Genomic DNA, 15,042 nt, shown 5'->3' on the forward strand with positions numbered 1-15,042 from the left:
AGGGAGAAAGTCCAGCGTGCTTATTTTCAAACTGCTTACACAATTGCCTTTGGTTTTTGTTAAACCTGGCTGGTTTTGGAAGAGTTTGCAGAGGCCTATCTTCTCTTCATCTGAGGTAAAGATTAGCCAGTTATGTGTTCCAGTGAAAAGAAGGAGACTTCTTACTAAAGACAGAGAATGTAAAGCTCTCCAGGAAAGGAACTGTGGTAGTTAGTACCTGCTGTGTGTGGCAGAGGCTTCCCCACTCAGTCCGGACTCAGGCCTGGAAGGAAGAGGGCAGGGTGTTCACTCTCTGCAGAGCGTGACAGAATGAACTGTGCTTGGACACAGGTGTTTACACACAACTGCTTGAAACAGGAACGGGGGTGAGATGGCATCCAGAGGTGCCTCTAAGGGATGAGCTCGGGGAGCTCTCTGAGCCTGAAACACTTCACTTAAAGCAAACTGAGATGTTTACTACTGTTCTTCTTCATTTCTTAAATACATGTAGTGTTTTTATAAATTCTTTAAGAATCTTGTTTTCTAATACCTTTACCCTTCTAAAAACAGACTGAGAGATTACTTTCCAGCCACCGTTTCTCTGACTCCCTTGCGCTTCATCGTGACTCTTCTCCTTAGCCATGGTCAGACATCCACTTCTTGGCTAATTGTATTCAGGAAGAAACCATATATCGAGTGCCTGTTTGTGCCAGATTTTCCCACAGACATTATCTCATTTAATTTCACAAAAACAATCTTGTAAACTAGGCTTTATTATCACAAACTTAAATGCAACAGACCAGGCAGGAAACGTAGGCTAGGTGGTTTTTCAAGATAAGACTTCTATATGAAGCTCCAATTTTTAAACATTGGCAACTAGAACAAAGGAATGAAGGAATGGATAAAACTGTTGTGGTAGATTGCAACGATGTCCACAATTTTCTCCCATCCTGTATGCTTGCTCTTTTGTAATGTTGATGTTGCTGCTCTTCCCAGTAAAAGATGTAGTCTTTTTCTTGCTTCCTTGAATCTTACATTGGTTAAGAGCAAACACAACACAAGCAGGGGCTTGAAAAGTGCTTGTGCCTTGGGATTTGTCCATTTCTTACTACTTGAGATTACCATGCCTAGAAGCTGGGTTAGTCTCTATGAGAAACCACACAAAGAGAGGTTAGGGCATTAGTCCAGCACTAACTGCCAGACGTGTGAATGAGGCAATGCGTCTGCTGGATAATGACAGACACATGAATGATCCCCGGTGAGAGCAGCAGGAGAGGCACCAGCAAAGCCCAGTCCAAATTGCTGACTCATAGAATTGTAAGCAAACAGAATGCGGTGTTTTATGCTATTAAGTTTTGGGGTGGTTTGTTAGGCAGTGGGAGATAACGGGTACAATAATGTCAAGAACATGCATGCAGGTTTGAAAAGGTTATGGGCCACCAGTTTAGATCCTCTGCTCCATATAAATGGGTCTAAGTTACCTCCAGAGGTCCCCAGGCTCCAGTATACTACGGTAGCAGCAGAATGATTTGCCTGTGTATGAGGCGTTAGCAAGGAGGCGGCCAGATTAAGGCAACAAATGACAGGTTGGTAGCAAACAGGGTGGCTTGATGCCCGAGTTCCAGGCAGTTATAGGACATCTCAGCAGATGTCAGCATAGACAGATGACTTTGTGGTACTATGCAAGTTTCCCCGGAATTTATATTCACACCTGGGAGGAAATGGTATGTGTTGGGGGAGGCCCCAGTTTCCCTGAGGCTGTTTTTGTTATTCCTGCAGTATGCAGACTCAAAATCAAAAATGAATTCAAGAAAAAATATTTCTTCCATCTGAGTTTATGAGTTCTTTGGGTCTTAAATCTATCGATCCTGCAAGTTCGTCTTTGGTGGTTAAGGGAAAAAAAGAAATGAATCGGAGTCAATAAAAGACAAGGGAGAAGCTTTACTGCTTTATTTTTCCATAAACTTCCTAAGTTCTTTCCACTGAATCAGTTGTGAAGGCAGATTTAAGGAGTGTTTAAGCTCTTTCCTAAGGTGTGGGAGATTTTTGAAAGAGTAAGAATGTGGTCACAGATCCCTGACTGCATGAAAATTACTTTGAGGGGCTTGAAAATTGAATAACCTAGCACCAAACTTTATGGATTTCTCCTAACTGGCTTAACTGTATTTCCTTTTTCTGTTTTTATAATTGTGATGCAATAAAACAAGTATTTGCTTTGTGTAACTACTATGTGCCACACACTGTGCTATATACATACAGGAGATATGAGAATAAATAAAACTCAGGAACTATCTGATTCTATGTCTGATGGCTTTCCATTTTAGTTACCGTAATCACACATTCATTGCTTTATTTTACGATTTTTGAGGACCTGCTATGTGCCAGATCCTGTGAGATGTAGGGGATACAAAGATGACTAACTCAGTCCTGTTCTCTGCTAGAGCAGCATACTGGAGAAGACTGAAATGAACAGGCCATCACAGCGGAGAAACCATGCCTGCTGTGACAGGGAAGGGCACGGGTGCTACTGGAGGGATTGAGGGGCACCTAGTCCTGAATAGGAGGGCAGGGAAGGCTTCCCAAAGGAGATGATACCTGACCCAAGTCTCACGGAATGAGTTGCATAGGGCATGAGCAGAGGAAAGAGCGTGTGCAAACACAGAGAAGAGGAAGGGCAGTGCAGTTAAGAACTGTGTTTAGGGCAGAATGGAGGCGTCTAGTGAGGGAAGACTGGGAAGGGGAGAGTTTTGGCAGACATCTGGAGCAGGGGAGGAGGGGTGCCTTCTGGGCAGGGTGTGGTTTTTAGCATTCAAAAGGACACCCAGCGGAGAGAGCAGGTTGGGTAGGGACAAGGCAAACATATCCTGAGCCAGAACAGAGTCACAGTATCAAAGTCATAAGCAACAAGAACAAAGATGCTAAAAACCAGGCAGAGGAGGATAGATTCAGTGAACCGATTAAGGGAACATATGAGGTGGAGAATTTGAAAAGGACCAGGAATTGGAGACAACAGGTATCTGCTTCTCCCAGATTCTAGTAAAATTAGATTTACACTCTACAGAAGCTCCAGAAGAAAAATCAGAGACGTTCCAGACTCACAAGCACCAGGGAGTGGAGAGTAGGTCCAAAACCAAGTGTAAGAAGTGATGATGAAAGCTCCAGACTCCTTCTTTCACTGCACTTCCAGAGAATGCTATCAGGAAGTGTTTTACCCTCCAGCCAGGAGCCTGGAAGATTCTTCTCTAGGACGGTAACCCATACATATTACATATTTTGATAAATAATAAATATAAAAGGTAAATTTTTTCTGGAAATGCTTCTTTTAATAAGGTGATGTCTCTCCCCTTAGTTCATATACCCATGAATTACTAATTCTTATTTGTAATTCTTATTTCTGGAATAAACAGGTTTCAGCATCATTTAATCTTATTTTTTGGTTTTACAGATGTGTTAAGAAAATTTGTCATACGTAAGTAGATATGAATGGGAGGAATTTTGTTACAATATCACTTCTTCTAAATTAAATATCAAAAATCAGATAGTGATCTATTATTAAACATCATTTTTAATGACCTGTCAACAACTGAGTTGGGTTCTTCTTTAATTTTGTTGCAAGGAAGTAATTGGAAACCTGATTGGAAGAGGCTTGGTTACCCAGCTATTGGAATCATTGACTTTAATTAAATGTTACCCTTTCATTTAGATGTACCTTTTCTAACTCACTCAGAAAGGGTTGGGACAATAAATATGTTTTATACTCCTTTGCCTGTATAATTATTTGTCACAAAAATGTTATTTCGATAGTTTGATAAACCAAGCAAGAAGCCCTGCCATGAAAGAATGTGCCGCAGCCTTGGATATTTCTTACCAAAACTCTCTTTGGTTTGTTCTCAGGAACTCTTCCTTGAGAGGTCTGCATTTTTTTTTTTTTTAAATAATTGTGAGTGGAACAAAATCCTTAAATAAAACTAATATTTAGAATTGTCCATTTGTTGGCATCCTAAGACATTTACATCCTGGGGCAATATACCATATTCTTCCGTAAGTAAGAGGTTTCTTTTCTGTTGTGGGAAAAGGCCAATTGTGAAAGCACACACAGGTGGGAAGTAACTGGTATCTGGCTGTGTTCACAAGCTGATCAACGTTAACGTACATATGCAGATTGATGACCTGGAAAATGATTCCCCTAAAACTATCTGTGCCTATGTACCTCTTGGAGGGGATATTTGTACCCATCCCAGTTGGATGACCACTGATCCACACCAAGAAAGTGGAAAACATTACATCCTGGGAGCTGGGGATTGTTACAGGGCAATGCGAAGGAGTGTGACAGGCCTGCAGAGCAATCACTCCAGGATGGCCTTAGAGGAGTTATAGTTAGAGGGTCTCCAAGAAACAGATGGAACTGATAGATATACCTGACGGGACTGAGCAAGGTTTTACATCTTTGTTGGGAGTTCAGGGGTTTTGTCTTTGCCCGGTACTTACTGGTGGCCTTGGTAAGGCTTAGTGATTAGCCAGCTGAGAAAACAAATGTGGTACAAGACAGGACCGTGGATAAGATGGCAAGGCATCTTATTAGAAATAGATACACTTGGAATGTAGAACATGGTAGTAATAAAAATGGTAGCAGTACATCAAAAACAAACATTTCCTGTCTTGCCCATAGAGGATGTGACAATCATTTCATGATTGCTGTGGCATGTATAACCTTGAAAGAGATGAATGGTTCAGTTCATTAAGGTGAGATCACGGAAAGGAGGCCCAAGGTGAATTCTGATGAGCTGTAAAGGTGCCATTAAGTAGAGAGTCTACATTCCATATATTCTCTGCTTTGCGATATGAGTTTATTATCTGTCCCAAAGTGTGGATCCTGGACTATTTGCATCAGAATCACCTGTTTTGCCTGTTAAAAATACAAAATCCTGGCCCTATCCTATGTACACAGAATTGGGCAAGTGGGGGGCAGATGAAATCCCAAGATTTGCATTTTAAAAACTTCTGCGGATTTTTATGCACATTTGAGTTTAAAAGCCATTGCTCTGAGTCTTTACATGGAGGTGCTAATAGTAACTGAAAATCAGACCCCTTTCAGTAGGCTCCTGCTCCGGTTTTGCCTCAGGCAAACATACCAGGGAATATTTGAGAGGCTCAGGGTTCTCTCAGGGCTAGATCACCTGGAACATTTCCTCTCCTACCACAGTGATTTAACTCAGTTTGGGGACTACAGAGGAATGAATTTTTTATTTCCTTCTCCTCCTTCTCCCCAAACAGTATCCTCCTTTGAATTTTAACAGATATTAAATCAATGCAGACATCCTGTTAGACCTTCAAACTTCTTAAAATAGATGCTACCCTGTGCTTTAAAAATTTCAATTAAACCAACATTTATTAAAAACCCATAGAAGGTCCTCCCTAGGCTGGCTGCTCCGGCATACACTGTTGAAATGGCCACTCAAAAGCTCTGGTCATGGCAGCAATTAGGAGCTCTTCATCTCAGTCTGATGGCCCAGCACATCAGTTCCACATAGTCCATTTTCAGAACGGACAGATAAACGGCAGTGTCAAGGCACTTGGAGTCCGCCATAGATGCCTCAAGTTTAGGGACTTCTGAGAACCCAAGATAAAGCTGATATGGATCGACCCCTTTGGGAGCAGCAATTCTTTTCAGAGCACAGACGTGGAGAGGCCAATCCAAATCTTTAGTTGGATTCCAACGAAGGGCCCTACCACCCTCTGAGGGACAGACGAGTGACCGTATGCCTTCACGTCTGGATGCCTCCACCATAAATAACAACATTGGTTAGACATGTGAATCACAACAGGAAAAAAATCTTTCTCTATTGCCAGTCACTTGTTCCATCAAGAAAATTAAAGATTTAATTAACACTTTTCAGGAAGTATTTCAATATTTACATTTGTTCATTATCCAAAAGCAATTTTGATGAGCAGGTCTCAGGAAATCTTAGCAAAAATTATGCTTTTTGAAGAACTTTGGCTAATAACATAACAACATTCATTTTGGCAAACAGCCTTGTTTTGCTGCTACTAATACTTGCAGCAAATTTACCTTAGATTAAAAAATCATTTTTTTCTCAGAAAACTATAATTCAGGGAGTCAAGCCTGACAGCAAGAAGAAACGGAGTTGAGGAGTACTGTTAAGTTTTCAAGGCTGACCCTGAAGCCATCATGATGGGTTACTTTTATTTTTTAATGAGAGAGAAAATAAAGAAATTGAGATAGATTTTTTTTAATTAAGGGCAAGAAAAAGGAAGAAAGCGGGAGAGAAGGAAAGGGTTATATATTAATTTTTGCTTTTGTATTGTTGTATTTTATTTTTTCATAATGTAAGTATAATTTTTTTGAACTTATTTTTTAAAAGAGGAATACAAAGAGCTTTAGTTGGTTCAGGTCTTTGTGTATGCATTTGCTTTCTGCTTCCTACCTGCACAGCCTCTGTCACAACAGGCTTGTGCCAAACCCCCACATACAGAGCCTGATTTGCATAGCTCTCCTTTGTGTGAAAAAAGGAATCAGGGCTAAGTCTTGTGGCTGAGGATGGGAAGAAAGACTGGAGAATATTCTAGCTGATGAAAAGTGCTTTAAAAATCCTTTTCCAATTTCCTCCAACTGCCTTTCTAAAAGCACTGGCTAACATTCTTATTCTAAGATCCTCTTTTAGCATACCTTGATTTCCAAAGTACTTCTGAAATGTAATTAAGATGGAAGAGAAAGCGAATTTAATGTTTTTTTTGCCTAGTTTTAAAATGAGAAGCTGAAATTGTGTGCTTATTAGTTTTTTTTAATATGGAACAAAATCAGCAGTGCAAAGACCTGCCGCAGAGCCAGAGCAGGAAAATGGGTGTTGACTAAGGCAGCAAATTGCAGTTTTTGGAAACGAGGTCTCTATATTAAAGAAGAACCAGGGCAGAGAGAATTAAACAAGCAGAAAAGATGGGTAAAAAAAGTAACGATGAACAATTATGCATACGCACACATACACCACCACCCTCAAAAATGTTGGATTATGAAATCTAAGAATCCTAGTCCATAATTCATGTAAATGTGTTGCTGTGGAACTTATTTTTACTCCTCTCCATAAATACATTGTTGACACAGAGAATAATATTCTTAGTTTACTGACTACAGTTAGGAGACATTTCAGGAGCTGACTTTTCCTTAAAAAACACAGAAACCCAAGAGGCTATAAATCTCTCTTGCTGCCCTTGTGAAGGTCTGAGATTTCACCCTACCTATTTCCAAATAAAAAACAGTAAGACAGTGCAGACATCTGGAACTTGGAGTGAAGGATTTAGTGAGCTCTCCATTTCTCGGAGAAGTCTTCTTTTCTGGTACCACTGTTCTCTATGTATTATTAATCTATTTATATTTAACTCCAGCTAGGAGTCCGCCTCTTCTAGCCACTGAACCTCTTGCAAAGGAGAGGAGAGGGAGACGAGGGCTGCTATTCTTAGGCATCCTTGTGTGTGATGAGAGGGGACACAATGAAATAATACCCTTTTGCTTCTTTGAAAATGACAGAGACTGTTTGGGGCGCACGACCCAGGGCTGGCTAACATAACCTTTCCCCTCAAGAAGGTAATACAACACAGATACATTTTGAAGTACTTAATTAAGCCTCCAGCAAGGAGTGTGGGACAATTACAGACCCATAAAAACCTTCCAGTTCTGGGAAGAGTAAATTTTCTCCGCAGCACTCTGTCTCCTCATTTACTGCATCCTTTTGACAACGTCTCATATTTCCACAAGGCTTTTACATAATCTATAAACGGACAGAAAGGTGAGGAACAGAGAGGACTTGGGACAAAGTTTGGCTCTCCCACACAGTCACTTCCTTTCAGCTTTCCATTAAAGGGTGAGGCTGGAGGCTGGCATTTTAAGATGATTCTGCGAAAAGGCTGAAACATTAATAGTCAACACGGCAAGAAGGAAGCTGTGCACAACGCCACCACTAGCTCACTCTTCCAGACGATGAGTGTAATTCAGTCATAATGAAGGCTCTTTAATGTTCCTCCCCCAAACCTCTTCCGATCAGGAAAGCCTGGAATCTGTAGGCAACAAAGAGAATCACGTTAAGTCTCAGCACGCAGAGTTCAAATGCTAATAGCCTTTACCATTTCTCCCTTATTTTCTGTGTCTCTATGTCGGCCCGTGGTTCCTTAAAGAACCATCTCTCTGAGGTTTTACTCGGATCAAATAATAAAATACATTCTACCAAAATGGAAAACTGTTTGCCAACAAATTGGTGATAGTGTCATCTACATCAGGGAAGATGAAGGTGACTCTCAGAACATCCACCAATTGCACTTTTATCTGAATTGCCTGCATCATGATGGGTTCTGCATATATACTTCTGGAGTCTTAAGCAAATGATTTCCATTTATTCTTTTATAATATAACCTTATTCCAGCACTCTTTTTGTTTCTTAGAACCTTATTTTCCTTTGATCTGATTTTTTTCCTTTTGTGTCAAGCAGGACAGAAGAAAATGCTTGTGCCTACAAAAGATTTCCCCCTACCTTTTTTTTTTTTTAACCACTTCTGAAAGTAAACTTGGAAACCACCCCTCTCCAAATTTAAAAACCCACTTTATCAAGAATAGATACAGACCTGATTACCTTCTCTTAGAAAGTATCTCTTCTCTATGACCTGTGAGAAACAAATAAAGATTTTAAGGGCTTAGCAAACATCCTTGGAAAAGTGGTTCACTGCAGTTGCCACTAATGGGACTAAAAGGTATCTATCCAAATTAAGAGTCTTTTCAATAGTTATGGACATTTAGTACAATGAGTTACATCTAGTGCTAATAAGATCAGGATTGTGGGTATATTTCCATAAAAGCTTGCCTCATTCCCCAAAGCACTAATAATAGATCAAAAAATAAGTGAACACACAAAAATGACTAAATAATCAGAGAACGACATAGTAACTCATGCAGTTCCCAGTGTTCGGAAGCAAATCTGGCTCAAAGTTTCCTAGCAGTCAGCCCAAACATACAAAATAGAATCCATAAAAGCAGATCCCTTTTACTACTACAATGGTACAGCTATACCTTACAAAGGAGTCTCTGTAATGTAGTGAACTGCCACATCCCTGGGGTAAACACAGTGATAAATTCGGTAGGTCCTCAATGAAGACTAAAAGCATTCAGTGAGCTTCTTTCCATGGACTGACTCTGCACCCTTAATTCAGTAGTTTCAGAACTGTTTGTATTTGGTCAGCAGGAGAAACGAGGTAAAGCAGTGGATGTATATGCACAAATCCATCACTACTATTGCAAAAGCTTTCAAAATATATGCCCTAATATAATGAGTTTAAATGGGTTTAGAGTTTAAAATTCAGATGATAGAAAATAATTTTAAAAAACAATGAGGGGTACCTGGGTGACTCAGGTGGTTAAGCGTCTGACTCTTGGTTTTGGCTCAGGTCATGATCATAGGGTGGTGAGATCGAGTCTGCTCAATGGGGAGTCTGCTTCTCTCCCTCCGCCCCTCCCCTCCCGCTCACATGCGTGTGTGCGCGCACTCTCTCTCTCTCTCAAATAAATAAATCTTTTAAAAAAATAATGAATTCTGTTCTAACACTTGAGAAACTGTAATGTTTGCAGAGGCAGTATGATTTTCTTTCCACAGAGCTCCTGTGATTAAGAAAAGCCAATCAGTAAGAATATAGATTAGCTGCAGATTAAGACACTGGAATCCAGAATTATGAAGCTAAGAGTTCCCTTGAATAAGAGCATGGCATCTTCTTCCAGGGCTATGCCACCCTGCCTTCACTGCCTTGATGACCAAATCATCTGGATTCTTTCTATCTTTGAGACTATGGCTGGGTTCCTTTTAGCTACAGGAGACCCAGGGTAAGGTTGCATTAACTGGCCCCAGAGGTAGAAAAGCTGGTTTGTGATTAGCATAGATCTCAAAATGTCCGATCCTACAAAAACCAAGAAGAGGCTGCCTTTCTTTCCCTCCACAGCAAGTCAGGAAAATCCTATCATTCTAGAGTGGGGTTGGAATTACTACTAAAGGGAGTCTGGAGGAAGAGCTAGATTCCCTCTTGGAAAATATATCTTTATACTAAATTCTGGAAGATATGACTGAAAACTGGGCAAAATTTAGTTGCCGGGTCCTGTGGTTTCAGGCAACCACCCTAGTCTGGAGGTCAGGCCAACTTCCTAACCCATATACCTTTCATGGCGATGTAGGTAATGAAAGAGAAGCTACCTTTTTGCTATTGCTCGTAATTCCCTACTCTCAACTTGCAGTGTCTTCTCTTACCAAATCTTGCTCTCTTCTTAAAACTCACCAAGCTCCCTCTGATTTTTTTTTTTTAAATCAAGTCTTGGCTGACAACTTGGGTCACACTAGTCTATCACCCATTGTTTCTCTAGGATCTAACTTACTACATATTTAAAAAATTTTTATTTTTTAATTGAAGTATAGTTGGCATACAATATTATGTTAGTTTCCGGTTATTACAACATAGTACTTTGACAATTATATACATTGCAAAATGCTCACTACAATAAGTGTAGTCACCATCTGTCACCACACAACGTTATTAAAATATTATTGAGTATATTCTCTGTTCTGTACTTTTCAACCCTGGGATTTATATATTTTATAACTGAAAGTTTGTATCATTTTATTCCCTTCACGAACTTCCAAATTAACAAATTCAAGCACCATATTGTGGAATCTTTCTGTGTCAGACAAAGATTTATATAAGCTGTTGCTCTCAGGGGACAGAAGAATGTATCAGATGGGGACATGGGTCTACACTAAACGGCAGCTCTTAAGTTTGAAGTCTGAAAATAACGTGGAGAGAAAATACGGTCTCTTGCAGTGCTTCCCAACATTTTGCATGTCACGGCACATTTAGAAAATACGAATATTCGTACAGCACACTGGGTTAAATGAAGGGGGTTGCCGATCACTCAGCCTGGGGGACTCTGGCTGCTTGAACTGAGGGACTCACTATGTCAGCACACCTGTACTGTATCGGCCACATTCCAGTTGGGAAGTTGTGCGATGAAGCAAAAATTTCCCAGTGGTCTAATATTAAACAGGGAGGGGTGTGGGGCTTATCTTAACATGACATAATGGACAAAAGGGCCAACTATTAGGTCCCTAGATGGTAAAAGAAAAACGATTCATAAAGAAGAGCTATGAGAAGGGCTGTGTCTTTCTTGTTCCCTTAAAAGGAAATGTAATACAGAAATTAATCTTTTTCCATAATGCATACAGAAATACATTCTCTTTTCCTTCACTCTGTCATGTCGTACATTAGGCAAACACCTTAAACTTGGTCAACACTATGTGTGAGGCAGCCATACGGCCTTGTGAAGGAAAGACAAACAGTGCTCTAAATTCCCAGTATGCTGAGTCATTCTACATTTTCATTCCAGTTCAGGACATAAGATGATGCTAGCAAGAGTCAATATTTGGAACGCAAGCTTTCTGATAGGGAAAATCAGGGAATCTAGGAGATGACATAACCTTAAAAGTAAAGGTAACATTGACGGGGAGAACAGTAACAGCTGAGAGAGAGAGCAAAAAGAACTCAGGGCTTCAACTGAGCACAATCTCCTGGGTTCGTGGGGGTTGAGGGGATGTGAATAAGGACAAAAAGAGCTGGAAAACAGGAAAACATCATTTGTTTTAAGGAGGGAAATCACAGCTCATTTAAATCCAGTAGCTCATCCTTTGCTTAGAGAACACTGGTGATAAAATAAATACGTCAGCAGGCCTTGAGCAATTATACCAACAGATAAGAGAGATCAAAACAAGTATTCAGGCTATGAAGTTCAAGACGAAGGAATAAAAAGGACAAAGCATTCTACAAAGAATTTAAACCCTCATAATATATGAATTAAGTTTAAAAAAACTTAATTGAAACGATTACCTTATCAAAAAACCTACTGAGCTTGACAGCATTGGAAGAACCTGCAGCTAAGCACCGTGGATTTGTGCAATCCTAGAAGATAAAACACAAGATGCACCATTAAAAGTTAAGAAACATAAGCTCTTTGTTAGCCATTACTGTTCCTGTTGCACATTTCTATAATAAAATGTTAGGCATTATACTCTCATAAAATATTCAAGTAATTTTCAAGTTATGACACACAAAGCAAAGAGGAAAGTGCTAAAGGAAGGTTAAGGCCATGTTTTGCTATTTACTGAATTTTAAAGGACATTGAACCAATGTATTCATCATCAAATAATTCATAAAGGAAGACAGGATTGCTAATCTTAGTAATAATAAAACGAAGACATTAATCATGTGACCTACCTACATTTACCCTAAAAGCAGAAACAGAGCCATTAAAAACTGTTTACACTTCATTTTTTAGTACTAGTTACCCACCGGCATCATCTAATTAAGTACTACGCAATTCATATGAAGAGCAGGAATCATGAAAATACGGAGTTAGGGGAGCAAAGAACACACAGAACAGCTGCCAGGGATTTCTCACTCATTGAATGCAAAGTACTACACCATTTGGTAGGCCATAAAGATAATACATGACATAGATATATTTTTTGATAATAATAAACAATAAAGAGTAAGTTTATTATTAAATATCATTAAGTATTATTATTTAATGGCAATTAAATAATAATAAGTAATAGATATATTACTATTAAATAGGATTTTGAAAAACAGGAAAAAATGGGGCCCAGAAGAGACCAAACAATCTGGAACATTACAATGAGATAACTAGTAAATTACAATGATCAGTAAAGACCTCAAAAGGTTTATGATCCTTTTCTGGGAAATTCAATGTTAAGTTGCTTTTGCTTGTAATAATTAACTTACCACCTCAAGAGAGAGCATTTTGAATTTTACTTCAAATGCCATCTAAGACCAAACTCTGAAGATAGCGTGTAGGCTCCTTTACAAAGATGGTATTTGTCTTTCAGTTGCAGATGGTCTGTGTCCCTTGGGCAATTACTGAAATCACTGTTGTTGCATTTATTCTGTTTTGTAATCTCTAAGCCCACATGATTCTTTTCTGGTAAATTTTGTAATAATCACCTATTTTATCCACATATAACATTTCGAGGCTCACATTTTTAATTTTGGCTGGAAGCTAGAATACATTTCCAAAACCACACACAAAAAAGAGCCTACAACAAACTTTTCAAAAATCACAGAGTACTAGAAAAATTAGGTCTTTGAAGCCAGCAAGCTTTGAATCTGAGTATCTGTCCCAACATCTCTAGATTATGTGACATTGGTTAGGTTACTATGCCTTTAAATTTGGGCTTACTCATTTGTGATATGAGGATAACATAATACTTATCCCACAGGATTTTTGTGAAAATTAGATAAGTCAATGCATGTCTGGCACATACACAGCAGGTACTGAAATATTAGTTCCCTTCTCTTTTCATTCTAAGAAAATGCTATCAGATAGAATTTTCAGGCACCAAAGCACCTAACATAGTAAAAGTTAATTCCATGTATGGATCAAATAGACTGAAACATCATCATGGAAACTGTTTATACTTGAAATAATGTCTGAACACATTTATACAGCAGCTGGGGCACATAAGAGACAAACCTGAGGTAGACTCGTGTTAGGCATGTTTTACAAAATGGATATTGATTACATAGTCATCACAATGTCAAGACTTCAGAGATGATTACAAATAGGGCTATAGTGCTAAATATAAAAACTAAATCAAACGGCAAACAAGCAGACCCTCCCCAAACTTAATTCTAGGGCTCAAAGTTACAGGTTGACCAGGCCAGAGAAACCCTATGATTTTAGGATGAGAATTTTAGAGTTTAAAGAGCCATTCAGTGATCATGGCTGAGGGCAAAGATTGAAGATTAATAGTTTTAAATAGCTGGTCTAAGCTTGAGAAAGGAATATTAACTAGGGAAGATGCTTTGATATAATCACTTTGAAGTAAACAGAGAAAAATCTATCCTAGACACAATAAGCCTAACAGGATTTTAAAAAATAAGTAACCATCCCTATTTATAATTTAAACCAACCTGTTTTTCAGGCACAAGATGGTAACTTTGATTCTATCTTTGATATATACATTTATGATGATTCTTACTTTTTTTTATAGTTTTAAGTAACTTCATACAGTAACCAAAGATGCTAGCACTAATACTGTCACATTACATTTTTACTTGAGGCTTTATACTTACTTGCTGAGTCTTTCTGACTGCTATCTTTCTGAAACTCGTATCAAATTTTCCTCATTTTTTCTTCCCCTGCATCCTCAAAACCCTCTTGTTGTTTCTGCTGTGTTCTTGAAGCTGTACACTGATAACAGGCCAAAAGTATGTTGTATATGAACTCTGTGGAAACCATGTGTGCCAAAGTACCACCACCTGAGTACCTTTATACCTTGTTAACAATTAAAAGATGCCCCTACCTTGAAAGGAAAACAGGAAAAATACATATCTAGGTGATTGTTACAGAAACCCACAGGCATTACAAATAGATACATTCCAAAATACATTGAAAGTAATTACTGGAACAAATCAAGTGTATTCAATGGTAACTTCAGCACTGCTTCTGATATGATAAACTCTATGTAACAGGAGTTCTCTGGAATATCACAGTCCAGTGCAACTAGCTGGGGCATTTCCACTGAATATTCCGTGGTGGCAGGTGAGAAAAATAAGGTACCCCCCCACTGCAAAGCAGAATGTACAAAACAATGGAATGGCAAGCAGAAGTTGATTCAGTTATGGGGTAGAGGTTGGTTTGAACCAACCAGTGTTCACAAATGTTGATTTACAGGGTAAGGGCATCAGAATTATCTGAGCCATTAGTTAAAATTATAGAGTCTTGGTCCTCCTGTCAGACCTTATGAATAAAAAGCTCCAGCTGTGGGGCACTTATTCAAATTGTTTCACAGCTACATTGATAACATGAATATGCAGTCAGGTTTGGGTAATTAGTGATCTAGATGATTTCTAAGAGTTCTTTCAATTCTAAGATTCTAAATGTTAGCTGGAGAATAATTAAGTGGAAAAGAGGCTTAATTGTAGAGCACTGGCTCGGGAGTCAGAATG

General features: G+C 39.0%; 1 protein-coding gene across 1 annotated transcript in view; it reads right to left on the reverse strand.

The window, feature by feature from the left end:
• Window positions 1–734: 734 nt before the first annotated feature.
• RABL3 (RAB, member of RAS oncogene family like 3) overlaps window positions 735–15,042 on the reverse strand; it is a 35,186-nt gene continuing 20,878 nt past the window's right edge. The window contains exons 6-8 of the mRNA XM_025874938.2: window positions 11,902–11,973; window positions 8,611–8,649; window positions 735–8,049 (exon numbers count right to left, since the gene is read on the reverse strand). Of these exons, the coding sequence (XP_025730723.1) occupies window positions 7,984–8,049; window positions 8,611–8,649; window positions 11,902–11,973 (177 nt within the window). The 3' untranslated portion in view covers window positions 735–7,983. The remainder of the gene's footprint in view (window positions 8,050–8,610; window positions 8,650–11,901; window positions 11,974–15,042) is intronic.

Source organism: Callorhinus ursinus, unplaced genomic scaffold (assembly GCF_003265705.2).
Source record: "Callorhinus ursinus isolate GAN/ISIS: 27379988/994484 unplaced genomic scaffold, GSC_fseal_2.0 scaffold1, whole genome shotgun sequence".
Lineage (NCBI taxonomy): Eukaryota > Metazoa > Chordata > Mammalia > Carnivora > Otariidae > Callorhinus > Callorhinus ursinus.